Source organism: Takifugu flavidus, chromosome 19 (genome assembly GCF_003711565.1).
Source record: "Takifugu flavidus isolate HTHZ2018 chromosome 19, ASM371156v2, whole genome shotgun sequence".
In the NCBI taxonomy this organism is placed as follows: Eukaryota; Metazoa; Chordata; class Actinopteri; order Tetraodontiformes; family Tetraodontidae; genus Takifugu; species Takifugu flavidus.
The window spans coordinates 2285275-2303157 of record NC_079538.1 but is presented as its reverse complement, the minus strand read 5'-3'; the positions used below and the strand labels follow the sequence as shown (position 1 = coordinate 2303157).

The 17883-nt window shown below is 44.2% G+C and overlaps 1 protein-coding gene and 4 long non-coding RNA genes across 6 annotated transcripts; all 5 read right to left on the bottom strand.

Moving 5' to 3' along the window:
• Positions 1 to 177: 177 nt before the first annotated feature.
• On the bottom strand, positions 178 to 1386 carry LOC130515995 (uncharacterized). The gene is made up of 4 exons (XR_008947320.1): positions 1052 to 1386; positions 776 to 946; positions 506 to 694; positions 178 to 388 (listed from the first exon to the last, which is right to left on the bottom strand). It is a non-coding gene; the product is annotated as an uncharacterized LOC130515995 (long non-coding RNA).
• Positions 1387 to 6824: 5438 nt separating this feature from the next.
• On the bottom strand, positions 6825 to 8903 carry LOC130516061 (serine/threonine-protein kinase pim-2-like). Of its 2 annotated transcripts, none has more exons than XM_057016825.1 (6): positions 8162 to 8903; positions 8029 to 8076; positions 7711 to 7915; positions 7425 to 7605; positions 7155 to 7343; positions 6825 to 7037 (listed from the first exon to the last, which is right to left on the bottom strand). In XM_057016825.1, exons 3-6 carry the CDS (start codon positions 7834 to 7836, stop codon positions 6910 to 6912), a joined length of 624 nt encoding a protein of 207 aa, XP_056872805.1. In that variant the 5' UTR covers positions 7837 to 7915; positions 8029 to 8076; positions 8162 to 8903; the 3' UTR covers positions 6825 to 6909. The 2 variants fall into 2 exon arrangements, with proteins under 2 accessions (XP_056872805.1, XP_056872806.1); XM_057016826.1 differs by having other exon boundaries at positions 8333 to 8903.
• Positions 8904 to 9961: 1058 nt separating this feature from the next.
• Positions 9962 to 12195, bottom strand: LOC130516062 (uncharacterized). Its single transcript, XR_008947346.1, has 2 exons — positions 10285 to 12195; positions 9962 to 10167 (listed from the first exon to the last, which is right to left on the bottom strand). It is a non-coding gene; the product is annotated as an uncharacterized LOC130516062 (long non-coding RNA).
• Positions 12196 to 13452: 1257 nt separating this feature from the next.
• Positions 13453 to 14408, bottom strand: LOC130516237 (uncharacterized). Its single transcript, XR_008947395.1, has 3 exons — positions 14222 to 14408; positions 13904 to 14108; positions 13453 to 13798 (listed from the first exon to the last, which is right to left on the bottom strand). It is a non-coding gene; the product is annotated as an uncharacterized LOC130516237 (long non-coding RNA).
• Positions 14409 to 14487: 79 nt separating this feature from the next.
• LOC130516063 (uncharacterized) lies at positions 14488 to 17816 on the bottom strand. Its single transcript, XR_008947347.1, has 3 exons — positions 17629 to 17816; positions 17323 to 17370; positions 14488 to 17209 (listed from the first exon to the last, which is right to left on the bottom strand). It is a non-coding gene; the product is annotated as an uncharacterized LOC130516063 (long non-coding RNA).
• Positions 17817 to 17883: the final 67 nt, after the last annotated feature.

Genomic DNA, 17883 nt, shown 5'->3' with positions numbered 1-17883 from the left:
TGGATCAGAGCCTCAGACTTGTTTTTTTCAGCAGTTCGACACCAAAACATGGGTAACATTTATTGAGTAACCTCTAAAAGCATTCACCCAGCCCCAAGCCCACCACATGGTCCCCATGTTGGCCCATCTGGGCTGGGTGTATAATAAAAATTGTTACCTAGAAACAAAGCAGAGAGATTTTCTTGTGAGACGTAGGAGAATAGTGTGTTTATTTAGGCAATAGTGATAAATGGTTACATATCATTATAAGGTTCACATTTCCTGAAAATTACAGTAAAATAGAGGGACATCAGCTGTCAACGGAACCACGGGTGGCTCAACATCTGTTCCAGGGTAATACGCTGATCCGGGTTCAATAGGAAACAGCTCTTCAAAAACTTCTTACAATCTGAGGAGGGTAGACAGAGAGAAAAGTGACCTTTAGCACGAAAGCTGCTTTCATTAATTACAAGTTCAGACAATTGCAAAATATTAATAAAGAAAGGAAGCAGTAGCATCTCTTTACCTTCAGACACTTTTAACTTCATTATGGTCTGTGTGAGGAAATTTTCACAGTGCCGCATCCCTGTTGTGAACAAGTCAGTATTTGCACTAAGTAGTTCCAGGAGGATGCAGCCGAGTTGCCAGACGGTGGTCGGGCCAGCTTCATAGATTCCCCGGTAGTTAAACTCTGGAGGACTAAAGCAAAAGGTTCCTGTGAGAAAAGAAAAAGGTTTTGAATTAAATTGTCCACTGAAAAGCTCCAAATCAGACGTCAGCATGAGTTCAGCCGTACCGGAGTAGCTGCAATATCCCGGCGTCACAAACCAGCCACAACCAAAGGCACTCGAGGAATGTGCCAAGCATCATAGAATTGGATGAGAATGTTTTCTGGTTTTAGATCGTGGTGGAAAACGGCTGCCTTATGGATTTGAATTGCAGCTTCCACCAGCTGCCTCATGAATTCCTGATGGACAGAAAGAAGAGTTAAAGAACATCCAAAGATATTATCAGACTGAGCTCTGCAGCGGTGGGAGGCGGTCCACCCTAACACGATAGCCAGCATTATTACCTTAGCCAGGCCTTCGTCTATTTGGCCATTGTTGTAGTCGAACAGGTTCATGCAGTTCTCTGGCCTCTCCATGATCAGTAGGACTTCATCATCCATTAGTCCATGCTTATGGGGAGACGACTGCATTTCCCCCTACAGAGTCCCCTGCTGTCATCGCCATCAGTACCATCTCCATTGGGACGCAGCGTCGCTCACCGTTTATCACCTGAGGAGAGGAACACAACATGCTCGTCTGTGGTTTACTGCTGGTCATCAATGAAAAAGGAACAGCTCCACACTAAGCTCAACAGCTGATGGTAGGATCAAAGTTAGCCTTACCACTGGCTGGTACTTGACCAAGTCTTTATTGATGTTTCACAAGATGGGAGTATAGAGCCAGACTGTAACTTCAAATGTGAGAAAACACAACGTTAAAAAACTAAACAATTCCTGACCAACTTGTGAGGACCATCCTTTGTTACTAGGTAGATTTCGGATAGAGGAAGTGTGTTTCCTCACTGTTTCTACTCAATTAAATATCAAGAAATTTTAATAATGCAAGTGTGGATTTTTTTGTTTTCATATGAAGATTCATATTTAGTTGTTAGCATTATACATCGTGTAATTCTTGTGTTGGTATTAATTACTTCTTGAATATTTATTAATACAATTATATTTTTATATTATAATAATTAAAATTATAACATTGTTCTGAACTTATAAATGTGGATTTTTGGCATCAATATGTTTACTGTTACATTTGTGTCTTCTTCAATTTTAAATCTGTTCCAGTAAAATACAAAGATGTATGTCCAATTTTATTGAACACATCTTTGCTGAGAGAAAGAGCTGCCCAGGTGCTTAATTGATTGAATGGGCACCTTCTATGAAGTGTCAGAGTCTTAGTCTTATTTTATCATGTATATAAGGAAGTTTAAAAATATGTAGGAACAGTAAAATTATTTTATTCAACATATTCAACAATTCTAAACAACAACAACACTAAAACAGTTACATAATAAAACTTCAAAATCTCTTGTAAACAAAAAAATCTTATCTGCTAATTTAAAAAAAAGAGGGCAGAGAAAAAATTCTGCAGGACCTTATTAATCAAAGTGAACTTTAGCCCTCCGTTTCTCATTTGCAATCCTGTTGTGAACCTGATATTTAACACCTTTCCATGTGCGTTGGTGGAGAACTGGTTCTGCCTCAATTGCATCAAGACACAATTGTTTTCCAGGAACTTTCTGCAAAATGATGTTGGTCTCTAACTGTCTCCAGACAGCTGCCTTCTCTTCTTCACTCCAAGGTCTCCGTTTTCGGATGTCTGTAGCTGCAACAGAAATTAAACTTTGTAGTTACTGTAAATCTAGTATATCATCTCGTATATCAACTTAACAGCAGATACATTACTAATGTACATCCAAGTGTTTCACTTTTTTTTACTGATTTGTCTGTAGGATTAGACCTTCATTGCTCTCTTGTCCTCTCTCCTCTGATCCCCCCCTGTCTTGTCACCTCTTTCTCTCTTCCATGTTCTCCCTCTCATCTCCCTCTTTTCTCTCTCCCTCTATCTTCCCTCTCATATTCTACCATATCCTCTCTCCCACCATCTTATTTGTAGACTTTGAATCATCCATTCAATCAATCAATCAATCTTTATTAATATAGCGTCTTATACAATCAAGATTGTTTCAAGGCGCTTCCCAGAATCCCAGGGCCTGACCCCAGACAAGCAACAGTGGCAAGGAAAAACTCCCCTTTAACAGGAAGAAACCTTGAGCAGGACCAGGCTCGTGTAGGGGGACCCTCCTGCTGATGGGGGGGGGGGGTAGAGAGAGAGGAGAAGGGGGAGGACAGGTAGAGGATAGGATAGGTAGGAGAGGAGAGGAGAGGGGTAAAGGAGAGGAGAAGTAGAGTGAAGGGGAGGTAGAGGAGAGGAGAAGAGGAGGAGGGGAAAGAGGAGAGGAAGAAGAGGAGAGGGAGAGGAAAAGGAGAAGGAGGGGGAGAGGAGAGGAGAGGTTCCATAGCAGGGAGCTTACTGGTTGCTAAATGCTCGGCCCCCCATTCTACCTCTAGAGACTCTAGGGACCACAAGTAGACCAGCATTCTGAGAGCGGAGCGGTCTATCCGAGACGGAAGGCGGAAAAGAAACAGCTTATAAAGAGGAGGTGGAGGAGACGGAATAGAGACGTTACCCAACTACACAGGAGGAAGACTTGTCGGGAAGATGCGGATGACACCCACCAGAGTTCAAAATAAAACAGGACGTGATGAAGACGGGGACAAGAACCTCTACAGGAGACACTAAACTCTGGTCCTGACAAATGCTCCTCTGGTACCCGAATTAACAACATACAGTTGGAAAAGCCTTAATTTTTTTCTCAGTGTTTAGAATGAATAATGACCTCTTATTAAAAGTTACACTAAATAAATGTCTGTCAAGGCCACCTGGGTTCTTTTGGATCAGAGCCTCAGACTTGTTTTTTTCAGCAGTTCGACACCAAAACATGGGTGACATTTATTGAGTAACCTCTAAAAGCATTCACCCAGCCCCAAGCCCACCACATGGTCCCCATGTTGGCCCATCTGGGATGGGTGTATAATTAAAATAGTTACCTAGAAACAAAGCAGAGACCAGACACCAGTCATTTTCTCAGGTATGGTGAGATGTAGGAAAATAGTGTGTTTATTCAGACAGTAGTGATAAATGGTTATATATCATTATAAGGTTCACATTTCCAGAAAATTAAAGTAAAATAGAGGGACATCAGCTGTCAATGGAACCACGGGTGGCACCACATCTGTCCCAGGGTAAGACGCTGATCCGGATTGACTAGCAAACAGCTCATCAAAAACTTCTTAGGAAGGTAGACGCAGAGAAAAGTGACTGTTAGCACGAATGCTGCATTTGTGAATTACAAGTTCAGACAATTGCAAAATATTAATAAAGAAAAGAAGCAGTAGCATCTCTTTACCTTCAGTCACTTTCAACTCCATTATGGTGTACATGAGGAAATGTTCACAGTGCTGCATCCCTCTTATAAACAAGTCAGTATTTTCACTGAGTAGTTGGAGGAGGATGCAGCCAAGTTGCCAGACGGTGGTCGGGCCAGCTTCATAGATTCCCGGTGTGTTTAAACTCTGGAGGCCTAAAGCAATAGGTTCCTGTGAGAAAAGAAAAAGGTTTTGAATTAAATTGTCCACTGAAAAGCTCCAAATCAGACGTCAGCATGAGTTCAGCCGTACCGGAGTAGCTGCAATATCCCGGCGTCACAAACCAGCCACAACGAAGTCACTGATGCGCACTCGAGGAATGTGCCAAGCATCATAGAATTGGATGAGAATGTTTTCTGGTTTTAGATCGTGGTGGAAAACGGCTGCCTTATGGATTTGAATTGCAGCTTTACCAGCTGCCTCATGAATTCCTGATGGACAGAAAGAAGAGTTAAAGAACATCCAAAGATATTATCAGACTGAGCTCTGCAGCGGTGGGAGGCGGTCCACCCTAACACGATAGCCAGCATTATTACCTTAGCCAGGCCTTCGTCTATTTGGCCATTGTTGTAGTCGAACAGGTTCATGCAGTTCTCTGGCCTCTCCATGATCAGTAGGACTTCATCACCCATTAGTCCATGCTTAGGGGAGACGACTGCATTTCCCCCTACAGAGTCCCCTGCTGTCATCGCCATTAGTACCATCTCCATTGGGACGCAGCGTCGCTCACCGTTTATCACCTGAAGAGAGGAACACAACATGCTCGTCTGTGTTTACTGCTGGTCATCAATGAAAAAGGAACAGCTCCACACTAAGCTCAACAGCTGATGGTAGGATCAAAGTTAGCCTTACCACTGGCTGGTACTTGACCAAGTCTTTATCGATGTGCTTGATTGCCACCTGTAAGAAAAAAATCATGTGTCAAGGAGATCAGTGATGATTATATGTGGATGTGTGTTTGGTGTGATTCAAATAAAAATACTTACTGGAAATAAATCGTCCCTTATATAACCGCAATACACCGTTCCAAAACCTCCTTCTCCCAGCTGTGAAACTTCGATGTAGTGTTTCTCATATTCTTCTGCAAATACAGATTTACTACAGCTGTTGTGCACACAAACACACACAGACACACACCCTCCACAATAAGCTCACCTCTGCTGATGGGCACCAAGACATGCTTGGGCTTTGCTGTGATTGATGGCCACAGCTCAGGAAAAGAGAACACATTGTGGGGAACCATCACTGATTCAGTCTTCTGTCTCTTCCTGGGTGCTTCTGGGTATGACTGGGCCTTTCTTTTTCTGCCCCGGTTTGACACCTCCTTCGGTCCCACTCGAGGAGTGGGTTTGCTACAAACCGTTCTCCTGCACTCAGAGCTGACCTTCCTCTTTTTGCAAACGGTCTACCGTCCTCCCCTCTGCTGGTGGTTGGACTGGTGCTGTTTCTGATTTTGAGGTAAAACCAGTCTGCTTTAAACTTTTGTACAATGAATCAGACCAGCATGAAAAACATGGATTTGGCTTCTCTGATGGTGTAGTCACCTGATTTTGACGATTCCTCACGTTTGCGTTCATGTGAAGAGATGCCCATTTCTGCTCTGTACGACAGCTCAACAGCCAATGTTGCACATTTGTTTGTTGTTAGTATATTGAGCAGGGAAGCTTTGACTATACCTTTGTCTTTCAAGATTCTTTAATCCATCTTGACTTTGATGTCTTCATGTATGTCTTTCGGCTTTGGTATTTCTTTAATGTTTTGACTCTGAACAAAGTCTATATGCTTTGATCCCAGCCATCGTTGTGTTTTGCGTGTCTATTCAAGGTAGTTTTCTGTGTCAACTGGACCGTTTTTTTTCTCTTTTGAAGATGTGTCGCCTTCTATCCAGAAGGCTTCTTCAGTTCTGAACTCGCTGGGTACAAAATATAGCCCTTTTGCGAGATTGTGAGGATTAAATGCTGAAACTCTGATGGTGGAGCTTCTTACCGCTGAAACTTCACATGTAATTCTTTAGATGAATACAAAAGGGGGGGAGCAGAAAAACTACACAGGAAATAACATCACTTGTCTACTTAGTGAGGAGAGGAGAGGAGAGGAGAGGAGAGGAGAGGAGAGGAGAGGAGAGAAAGAAGAGGAGAGGAGAGAGAGGAGAAAGAAGAGGAGAGGAGAGGTTCCATAGCCGGGAGCTTACTGGTTGCTAAATGCTGGCCCCCCATTCTACATCTAGAGACTCTAGGGACCACAAGTAGACCAGCATTCTGAAGCGGAGCGGTCTATCTGAGACGGAAGGGCGAAGAAACAGCTTATAAAGAGGAGGTGGAGGGAGACGGAATAGAGACGTTACCCAATTACACAGGAGGAAGACTTGTCGGAAAGATGCGGATGACACCCACCAGAGTTCAAAATAAAACAGGACGTGATGAAGACGGGGACAAAAACCTGTACAGGAGACACTAAACTCTGGTCCTGACAAATGCTCCTCTGGTACCCGAATTAACAACATACAGTTGGATAAGCCTTAATTTTTTTTTCTCAGTGTTTAGAATGAATAATGACCTCTTATTAAAAGTTACACTAAATAAATGTCTGTCAAGGCCACCTGGGTTTCTTTTGGATCAGAGCCTCAGACTTGTTTTTTTCAGCAGTTTGACACCAACACATGGGTAACATTTATTGGGTAACCTCTAAAAGCATTCACCCAGCCCCAAGCCCACCACATGGTCCCCATGTTGGCCCATCTGGGATGGGTGTATAATTAAAATAGTTACCTAGAAACAAAGCAGAGACCAGACACCAGTCATTTTCTCAGGTATTGTGAGATGTAGGAAAATAGTGTGTTTATTCAGACAGTAGTGATAAATGGTTACATATCATTATAAGGTTCACATTTCCAGAAAATTAAAGTAAAATAGAGGGACATCAGCTGTCAATGGAACCACGGGTGGCACCACATCTGTCCCAGGGTAAGACGCTGATCCGGATTGACTAGCAAACAGCTCATCAAAAACTTCTTAGGAAGGTAGACGGAGAGAAAAGTGACTGTTAGCACGAATGCTGCATTTGTTAATTACAAGTTCAGACAATTGCAAAATATTAATAAAGAAAAGAAGCAGTAGCATCTCTTTACCTTCAGTCACTTTCAACTCCATTATGGTGTACATGAGGAAATGTTCACAGTGCTGCATCCCTCTTATAAACAAGTCAGTATTTTCACTGAGTAGTTGGAGGAGGATGCAGCCAAGTTGCCAGACGGTGGTCGGGCCAGCTTCATAGATTCCCCGGTGTTTAAACTCTGGAGGCCTAAAGCAATAGGTTCCTGTGAGAAAAGAAAAAGGTTTTGAATTAAATTGTCCACTGAAAAGCTCCAAATCAAACGTCAGCATGAGTTCAGCCATACCGGAGTAGCTGCAATATCCCGGCGTCACAAACCAGCCACAACCAAAGTCAATGACGCGCACTCGAGGAATGTGCCAAGCATCATAGAATTGGATGAGAATGTTTTCTGGTTTTAGATCGTGGTGGAAAACGGCTGCCTTATGGATTTGAATTGCAGCTTCCACCAGCTGCCTCATGAATTCCTGATGGACAGAAAGAAGAGTTAAAGAACATCCAAAGATATTATCAGACTGAGCTCTGCAGCGGTGGGAGGCGGTCCACCCTAACACGACAGCCAGCATTATTACCTTAGCCAGGCCTTCGTCTATTTGGCCATTGTTGTAGTCGAACAGGTTCATGCAGTTCTCTGGCCTCTCCATGATCAGTAGGACTTCATCATCCATTAGTCCATGCTCATGGGGAGACGACTGCATTTCCCCCTACAGAGTCCCCTGCCGTCATCACCATCAGTATCATCTCCATTGGGACGCAGCGTTGCTCACCGTTTATCACCTGAGGAGAGGAACACAACATGCTCGTCTGTGGTTTACTGCTGGTCATCAATGAAAAAGGAACAGCTCCACACTAAGCTCGACAGCTGATGGTAGGATCAAAGTTAGCCGTACCACTGGCTGGTACTTGACCAAGTCTTTATCGATGTGCTTGATTGCCACCTGTAAGAAAAAAATAATGTGTCAAGGAGATCAATGATGTTATATGTGTATGTGTGTTTGGTGTGATTCAAATAAAAATACTTACTGGAAATAAATCGTCCCTTATATAACCGCAATACACCGTTCCAAAACCTCCTTCTCCCAGCTGTGAAACTTCGATGTAGTGTTTCTCATATTCTTCTGCAAATACAGATTTACTACAGCTGTAGTGCACACACACACACACACACACACACACTCTCCACAATAACCTCACCTCTGCTGATTGGCTCCAAGATATGCTTGGGCTTTGCTGTGATTGATGGCCACAGCTCAGGAAAAGAGAACACATTGTGGGGAACCGTCACTGATTCAGTCTTCTGTCTCTTCCTGGGTGCTTCTGGGTATGACTGGGCCTTTCTTTTTCTGCCCCGGTTTGACACCTCCTTCGGTCCCACTCGAGGAGTGGGTTTGCTGCAGACCGTTCGCCTGCACTCAGAGCTGACCTTCCTCTTTTTGCACACCGGCCTACCGTCCTCCCCTCTGCTGGTGGTTGGACTGGTGCTGTTCTCTGATTGTGAGGTAAAACCAGTCTGCTTTAAACTTTTGTACAAATGAATCAGACCAGCATGAAAAACATGGATTTGGCTTCTCTGATGGTGTAGTCACCTGATTTTGACGATTCCTCACGTTTGCGTTCATGTGAAGAGATGCCCATTTCTGCTCTGTACGACAGCTCAACAGCCAATGTTGCACATTTGTTTGTTGTTAGTATATTGAGCAGGGAAGCTTTGACTATACCTTTGTCTTTCAAGATTCTTTAATCCATCTTGACTTTGATGTCTTCATGTATGTCTTTCGGCTTTGGTATTTCTTAATGTTTTGACTCTGAACAAAGTCTATATGCTTTGATCCCAGCCATCGTTGTGTTTTGCGTGTCTATTCAAGGTAGTTTTCTGTGTCAACTGGACCGTTTTTTTTCTCTTTTGAAGATGTTTCGCCTTCTATCCAGAAGGCTTCTTCAGTTCTGAACTCGCTGGGTACAAAATATAGCCCTTTTGCGAGATTGTGAGGATTAAATGCTGAAACTCTGATGGTGGAGCTTCTTACCGCTGAAACTTCACATGTAATTCTTTAGATGAATACAAAAGGGGGGGGAGCAGAAAAACTACACAGGAAATAACATCACTTGTCTACTTAGTGAGGAGAGGAGAGGAAAGGAAAGGAAAGGAAAGGAAAGGAAAGGAAAGAAGAGGAGAGGAGAGGTTCCATAGCAGGGAGCTTACTGGTTGCTAAATGCTGGCCCCCCATTCTACATCTAGAGACTCTAGGGACCACAAGTAGACCAGCATTCTGACGCGGAGCGGTCTATCCGAGACGGAAGGGCGAAGAAACAGCTTATAAAGAGGAGGTGGAGGGAGACGGAATAGAGACGTTACCCAATTACACAGGAGGAAGACTTGTCGGGAAGATGCGGATGACACCCACCAGAGTTCAAAATAAAACAGGACGTGATGAAGACGGGGACAAAAACCTGTACAGGAGACACTAAACTCTGGTCCTGACAAATGCTCCTCTGGTACCCGAATTAACAACATACAGTTGGAAAAGCCTGAATTTTTTTTCTCAGTGTTTAGAATGAATAATGACCTCTTATTAAAAGTTACACTAAATAAATGTCTGTCAAGGCCACCTGGGTTTCTTTTGGATCAGAGCCTCAGACTTGTTTTTTTCAGCAGTTCGACACCAAAACATGGGTAACATTTATTGAGTAACCTCTAAAAGCATTCACCCAGCCCCAAGCCCACCACATGGTCCCCATGTTGGCCCATCTGGGATGGGTGTATAATTAAAATAGTTACCTAGAAACAAAGCAGAGACCAGACACCAGTCATTTTCTCAGGTATTGTGAGATGTAGGAAAATAGTGTGTTTATTTAGACAGTAGTGATAAATGGTGTCATATCATTATAAGGTTCACATTTCCTGAAAATTAAAGTAAAATAGAGGGACATCAGCTGTCAATGGAACCATGGGTGGCACCACATCTGTCCCAGGGTAAGACGCTGATCCGGGTTGACTAGCAAACAGCTCTTCAAAAACGTCTTACAGTCTGAGGAGGGTAGACAGAGAAAAAAGTGATCGTTAGCAAGAAAGCTGCATTCATTAATTACAAGTTCAGACAATTGCAAAATATTAATAAAGAAAAGAATCAGTAAAATCTCTTTACCTTCAGACACTTTCAACTCCATTATGGTGTACATGAGGAAATGTTCACAGTGCTGCATCCCTTATAAACAAGTCAGTATTTTCACTGAGTAGTTGGAGGAGGATGCAGCCGAGTTGCCAGACGGTGGTCGGGCCAGCTTCATAGATTTCCTGGTGGTTAAACTCTGGAGGCCTAAAGCAATAGGTTCCTGTGGGAAAAGAAAGAGGTTTTGAATTAAAGTGTCCACTGAAAAGCTCCAAATCAGACGTCAGCATGAGTTCAGCCGTACCGGAGTAGCCGCGATATCCCGGCGTCACAAACCAGCCACAACCAAAGTCAATGACGCGCACTCGAGGAATGCGCCAAGCATCATAGAATTGGATGAGAATGTTTTCTGGTTTGAGATCGCCGTGGAATTCGCCTGCCTTATGGATTTGAATTGCAGCTTCCACCAGCTGCCTCATGAATTCCTGATGGACAGAAAGAAGAGTTAAAGAACATCCAAAGATATTATCAGACTGAGCTCTGCAGCGGTGGGAGGCGGTCCACCCTAACACGATAGCCAGCATTATTACCTTAGCCAGGCTTCGTCTATTTGGCCATTGTTGTAGTCGAACAGGTTCATGCAGTTCTCTGGCCTCTCCATGATCAGTAGGACTTCATAATCAAGGTCAGTCCATGCTAATGGGGATACGACTGCATTTTCCCCTACAGAGTCCCTTGCTGCCATCGTCATCAATACCATCTCCATTGGGACGCAGCGTTGCTCACCGTTTATCACCTGAAGAGAGGAACACAACATGCTCGTCTGTGGTTTACTGCTGGTCATCAATGAAAAAGGAAGAGCTTCACACTAAGTTCAACAGCTGATGGTAGGCTCAAAGTTAGCCTTACCACTGGCTGGTACTTGACCAAGTCTTTATCGATGTGCTTGATTGCCACCTGCAAGAAAAAATCATGTGTCAAGGAGATCAGTGATGATTATATGTGTATGTGTGTTTGGTGTGATTCAAATAAAAATACTTACTGGAAATAAATCGTCCCTTCTATAACCGCAATACACCGTTCCAAAACCTCCTTCTCCCAGCTGTGAAACTTCGATGTAGTTTTTCTCATATTCTTCTGCAAATACAGATTTACTACAGCTGTAGTGCACACAAACACCACACACACACGCCCTCCACAATAACCTCACCCCTGCTGATGGGCTCCAAGATATACTTGGGCTTTGCTGTGCTTGATGGCCGCAGGTCAGGAAAAGAGAACACATTGTGGGGAACCGTCACTGCTTCAGGCTTCTGTCTCTTCCTGGGTGCTTTGGGTCTGACTGGGCCTTTCTTTTTCTGCCCCGGTTTGACACCTCCTTCGGTCCCACTCAAGGAGTGGGTTTGCTGCAAACCGTCCCCCTGCACTCAGAGCTGACCTTCCTCTTTTTGCACACCGGCCTACCGTCCTCCCCTCTGCTGGTGGTTGGACTGGTGTTGTTCTCTGATTGTGAGGTAAAACCAGTCTGCTTTAAACTTTTGTACAAATGAATCAGACCAGCATGAAAAACATGGATTTGGCTTCTCTGATGGTGTAGTCACCTGATTTTGAGGATTCCTCACATTTGCGTTTACGTGAAGAGATGCCCATTTCTGCTCTGTACGACAGCTCAACAGCCAATGTTGCACAGTTGTTTATTGTTAGTATATTGAGCAGGGAAGCTTTGACTATACCTTTGTCTTTCAAGATTCTTTAATCCATCTTGACTTTGATGTCTTCATGTATGTCTTTCGAAATGGCTTTGGTATTTCTTTAATGTTTTGACTCTGAACAAAGCCTATATGCTTTGATTTCAGCCATCGTTGTGTTTTGCGTGTCTATTCAAGGTAGTTTTCTGTGTCAACTGGACTGTTTTTCTTCTCTTTTGAAGACATTTCGCCTTCTATCCAGAAGGCTTCTTCAGTTCTAAACTCTCTGGGTACAAAATATAGCCCTTTTGCAAGAATGAGGATTAAATGCTGAAACTCTGATGGTGGAGCTTCTTACCGCTCAAACCTCACATGTAATTCTTTAGATGAATACGGAAGGGGGGGGGCAGAAAAACTACACAAGAAATAACATCACTTGTCTACTGGTGAGGAGAGGAGAGGAGAGGAGAGGAGGGAGCGTACTGGTTGCTAAATGCACGGCCCCCCATTCTACCCCTAGAGACTCTAGGGACCACAAGTAGACCAGCATTCTGAGAGCGGAGCGGTCTATCCGAGACGGAAGGGCGAAGAAGAAAAAGCTTATAAAGAGGAGGTGGAGGGAGACGGAACAGAGACGTTACCCAATTACACAGGAGGAAGACTTGTCAGGAAGATGCGGATGACACCCACCAGAGTTCAAAATAAAACATGATGTGATGAAGACAGGGACAAAAACCTGTACAGGAGACACTAAACTCTGGTCCTGACAAATGCTCCTCTGGTACCTGAATTAACAACATAGAGTTGGAAAAGCTGATGATTTTTTTTCTCAATGTTTAGAATGAATAATGGCGTGTTATTAAAAGTTACACTAAATAAATGTCTGTCAAGGCCACCTGGGTTTCTTTTGGATCAGAGCCTCAGACTTTTTTTTTTCAGCAGTTCGACACCAAAACATGGGTAACATTTATTGAGTAACCTCTAAAAGCATTCACCCAGCCCCAGCCCACCACATGGTCCCCATGTTGGCCCATCTGGGCTGGGTGTATAATAAAAATTGTTACCTAGAAACAAAGCAGAGAGATTTTCTTGTGAGACGTAGGAGAATAGTGTGTTTATTTAGGCAATAGTGATAAATGGTTACATATCATTATAAGGTTCACATTTCCTGAAAATTACAGTAAAATAGAGGGACATCAGCTGTCAACGGAACCACGGGTGGCTCAACATCTCCAGGGTAATACGCTGATCCGGGTTCAATAGGAAACAGCTCTTCAAAAACTTCTTACAATATGAGGAGGGTAGACAGAGAGAAAAGTGACCTTTAGCACGAAAGCTGCTTTCATTAATTACAAGTTCAGACAATTGCAAAATATTAATAAAAAGAAAGGAAGCAGTAGCATCTCTTTACCTTCAGACTTTTAACTTCATTATGGTCTGTGTGAGGAAATTTTCACGGTGCCGCATCCCTGTTGTGAACAAGTCAGTAGTATTTGCACTAAGTAGTTCCAGGAGGATGCAGCCGAGTTGCCAGACGGTGGTCGGGCCAGCTTCATAGATTCCCCGGTAGTTAAACTCTGGAGGACTAAAGCAAAAGGTTCCTGTGAGAAAAGAAAAAGGTTTTGAATTAAATTGTCCACTGAAAAGCTCCAAATCAGACGTCAGCATGAGTTCAGCCGTACCGGAGTAGCTGCAATATCCCGGCGTCACAAACCAGCCACAACGAAGTCACTGATGCGCACTCGAGGAATGTGCCAAGCATCATAGAATTGGATGAGAATGTTTTCTGGTTTTAGATCGTGGTGGAAAACGGCTGCCTTATGGATTTGAATTGCAGCTTCCACCAGCTGCCTCATGAATTCCTGATGGACAGAAAGAAGAGTTAAAGAACATCCAAAGATATTATCAGACTGAGCTCTGCAGCGGTGGGAGGCGGTCCACCCTAACACGATAGCCAGCATTATTACCTTAGCCAGGCCTTCGTCTATTTGGCCATTGTTGTAGTCGAACAGGTTCATGCAGTTCTCTGGCCTCTCCATGATCAGTAGGACTTCATCATCCATTAGTCCATGCTTATGGGGAGACGACTGCATTTCCCCCTACAGAGTCCCCTGCTGTCATCGCCATTAGTACCATCTCCATTGGGACGCAGCGTCGCTCACCGTTTATCACCTGAGGAGAGGAACACAACATGCTCGTCTGTGGTTTACTGCTGGTCATCAATGAAAAAGGAACAGCTCCACACTAAGCTCAACAGCTGATGGTAGGATCAAAGTTAGCCTTACCACTGGCTGGTACTTGACCAAGTCTTTATCGATGTGCTTGATTGCCACCTGTAAGAAAAAAATCATGTGTCAAGGAGATCAGTGATGATTATATGTGTATGTGTGTTTGGTGTGATTCAAACAAAAATACTTACTGGAAATAAATCGTCCGTTGTATAACCGCAATACACCGTTCCAAAACCTCCTTCTCCCAGCTGTGAAACTTCGATGTAGTATTCTCATATTCTTCTGCAAATACAGATTTACTACAGCTGTTGTGCACACAAACACACACAGACACACACACACCCTCCACAATAAGCTCATCTGCTGATGGGCACCAAGACATGCTTGGGCTTTGCTGTGATTGATGGCCACAGCTCAGGAAAAGAGAACACATTGTGGGGAACCGTCACTGATTCAGTCTTCTGTCTCTTCCTGGGTGCTTCTGGGTATGACTGGGCCTTTCTTTTTCTGCCCCCATTTGACACCTCCTTCGGTCCCACTAGAGTAGTGGGTTTGCTACAAACCGTTCGCCTGCACTCAGAGCTGACCTTCCTCTTTTTGCACACCGGCCTACCGTCCTCCCCTCTGCTGGTGGTTGGACTGGTGCTGTTCTCTGATTTTGAGGTAAAACCAGTCTGCTTTAAACTTTTGTATAAATGAATCAGACCAGCATGAAAAACATGGATTTGGCTTCTCTGATGGTGTAGTCACCTGATTTTGAGGATTCCTCACGTTTGCGTTTATTGGAAGAGATGCCCATTTCTGCTCTGTACGACGCCTCAACAGCCAATGTTGCACAGTTGTTAGTATATTGAGCAGGGGAACTTTGTTGACTATGCCTTTGTCTTTCATGCCAAGATTCTTTCATCCAACTTGCCTTTGATGTCTTCATGTATGTTTTTCGAAATGGCTTTGGTATTTCTTTAATGTTTTGACTCTGAACAAAGTCTATATGCTTTGATCCCAGCCACTGTTGTGTTTTGTGTGTCTATTCAAGGTAGTTTTCTTTGTCAACTGGACTGTTTTTCTTCTCTTTTAAAGACGTTTCACCTTCTATCCAGAAGGCTACTTCATTTCTGAACTCGCTGGGTACAAAATATAGCCCTTTTTCAAGATTTGGATGACCAGTTTTCATTTATGGACAGAATCAGCTTGTGTTGGGAACAATGGTATTAAAAGCTGAGCTGTAATGGGATGTTATGGGGGATGTTGCTGTTCAGACATTTGTCCTGTTGTTCAAAATGAAAGAATGTGTAGCAGTACCTGCCCCCAGCTCGGCCAGACACGTGCCTCTACTTGGCAGTCTAGCCTAATAGTCTTTGGGGGAGGCTATAATAGGCTCTGCCTGCACACCACTCGCGTGTCGGTCGCTCGCCCTGAGACCTCCCTTGTTCTCACCGTGACTCTCCTTTCCTGGGTAGTTCTTTCCATTGGCCTTCTGGGTGCCGCATCGCGTTCTGGTCCCTGGCTGACAATGTCCTGCGGGTCGTTAAAGCATTTGTGATTTGTGTCACAGCAGGAAAGACATTGTTTGACCACTGGTGTGATCGCCTTTGGGTACATGCTTCTTTCCCAAGTGTTTGGACCAGACGTATGGCGGAGTCCATCTAGAGGTGAGCGCAGGAGGGTGGCTGCTTCATTGATGCTTGCTGCTCCTGATCAGGTGGCTGCTGGTGAGTGCTGCCTTTGGTGTTGTGGATTTTTGGCTACGGGACTGATGAACGTGGGCTGCCGTGTAGGGATTTGGTGCTGGCTCGCTGGCTTCCAGGCCCGTGGGCGCGGAGGTGACAGCTGGATTCATCTGGTGGCCGGGGATTCCCCATCTTGGTGGCTGCCGCTCCCGCTGGACATTGACCTGGTGCGTTGGGCTCCTTGCACCTCCTCCTCGTTGGCGGCGGGATTTATCACCGGATTGGGTGGTGCATCCCTTGGACAGCGATCGTGGGTCTCTGGTTGGGCCTGAGCCCAAACAAGCAACAGTGGTAAGGAAAAACTCCCCCTTAACAGGAAGAAACCTTGAGCAGGACCAGGCTCATGTAGGGGGACCCTCCTGCTGATGACTGGCTGGGTATAGAGAGAGGAGAAGGGGGAAGACAGGTAGAGGAGAGAATAGGCATAGATAGATCATAGAAAATACATACAGAAATAAATTATATTATGTAAAGTAAGATGCCGGTAGAGTCAAGTTGAGTGGGTCAATGGGGTCGGAGGTCAGTATGCAGCTCTGAAGGCGGCGATACCTGTAGATCAGGGGTGCCCACACTTTTTCAGCATGCAAGCTACTTTTCCATCGACCAAGTCAAGAAGATCTACCTACTATAAACTTGCAAAACATACATTTATTCATAAATATATTGAGAATTCTTTATATGATCCATATATGTTGGCGTACCTCGCATAACTCCATGAATCCATAAAGTATTGCTCAATGCAAATCTGTGCATTTTTTCAGCATGCGAGCTACTTACAAAATGACCAAGTCAAAATGATCTACCCACCACAAAAATGCAAAACATCTAATTATTTTCAAATGTATTAAGGATTCTTTGTATGTACAATCTATGTGGATGTACCTTGCATAACCCAATGAGCCAATATTGCAAAACACACATAATAATTAACTAATTGGCTTAAAATCAGAGGTAATTCGCTGAATTGCTTAGCGCCGTTGTTTGCACATGAGCGGTGACCTAAAGCAGTGGTCCCCAACCTTTTTATCACCGCGGACCGGTCAGCGCTTGACAATTTTACTGCAGCCCGGGGGTGTTGAACTGCCGGATAAGTGTGCCCACAAAGACTAACAAGGCCTTTGTCTATTTGGCCATTGTTGTACTGGAACAGGTTCATGCAGTTCTCTGGCCTCTCCATGATCAGTAGGACTTCATCATCCAGGTCAGTCCATGCTAATGGTGATACGACTGCATTTTCCCCTACAGAGTCCCCTGCCGTCATCACCATCAGTATCATCTCCAGTGGGATGCAGCGGAGCTCACCGTTTATCACCTGAGGAGAGGAACACAACATGCTCGTCTGTGGTTTACTGCTGGTCATCAATGAAAAAGGAACAGCTCCACACTAAGTTCAACAGCTGATGGTAGGATCAAAGTTAGCCTTACCACTGGCTGGTACTTGACCAAGTCTTTATCGATGTGCTTGATTGCCACCTGTAAGAAAAAAAATCATGTGTCAAGGAGATCAGTGATGATTATACGTGTATGTGTGTTTGGTGTGATTCAAATAAAAATACTTACTGGAAATAAATCGTCCCTTCTATAACCGCAATACACCGTTCCAAAACCTCCTTCTCCCAGCTGTGAAACTTCTATGTAGTGTTTCTCATATTCTTCTGCAAATACAGATTTACTACAGCTGTTGTGCACACAAACACACACACACACACACACCCTCCACAATAAGCTCACCTCTGCTGATGGGCACCAAGACATGCTTGGGCTTTGCTGTGATTGATGGCCACAGCTCAGGAAAAGAGAACACATTGTGGGGAACCGTCACTGATTCAGTCTTCTGTCTCTTCCTGGGTGCTTCTGGGTATGACTGGGCCTTTTTTTTTCTGCCCCGGTTTGACACTTCCTTTGGTCCCACTCGAGTAGTGGGTTTGCTACAAACCGTTCGCCTGCACTCAGAGCCGACCTTCTCTTTTTGCACACCGGCCTACC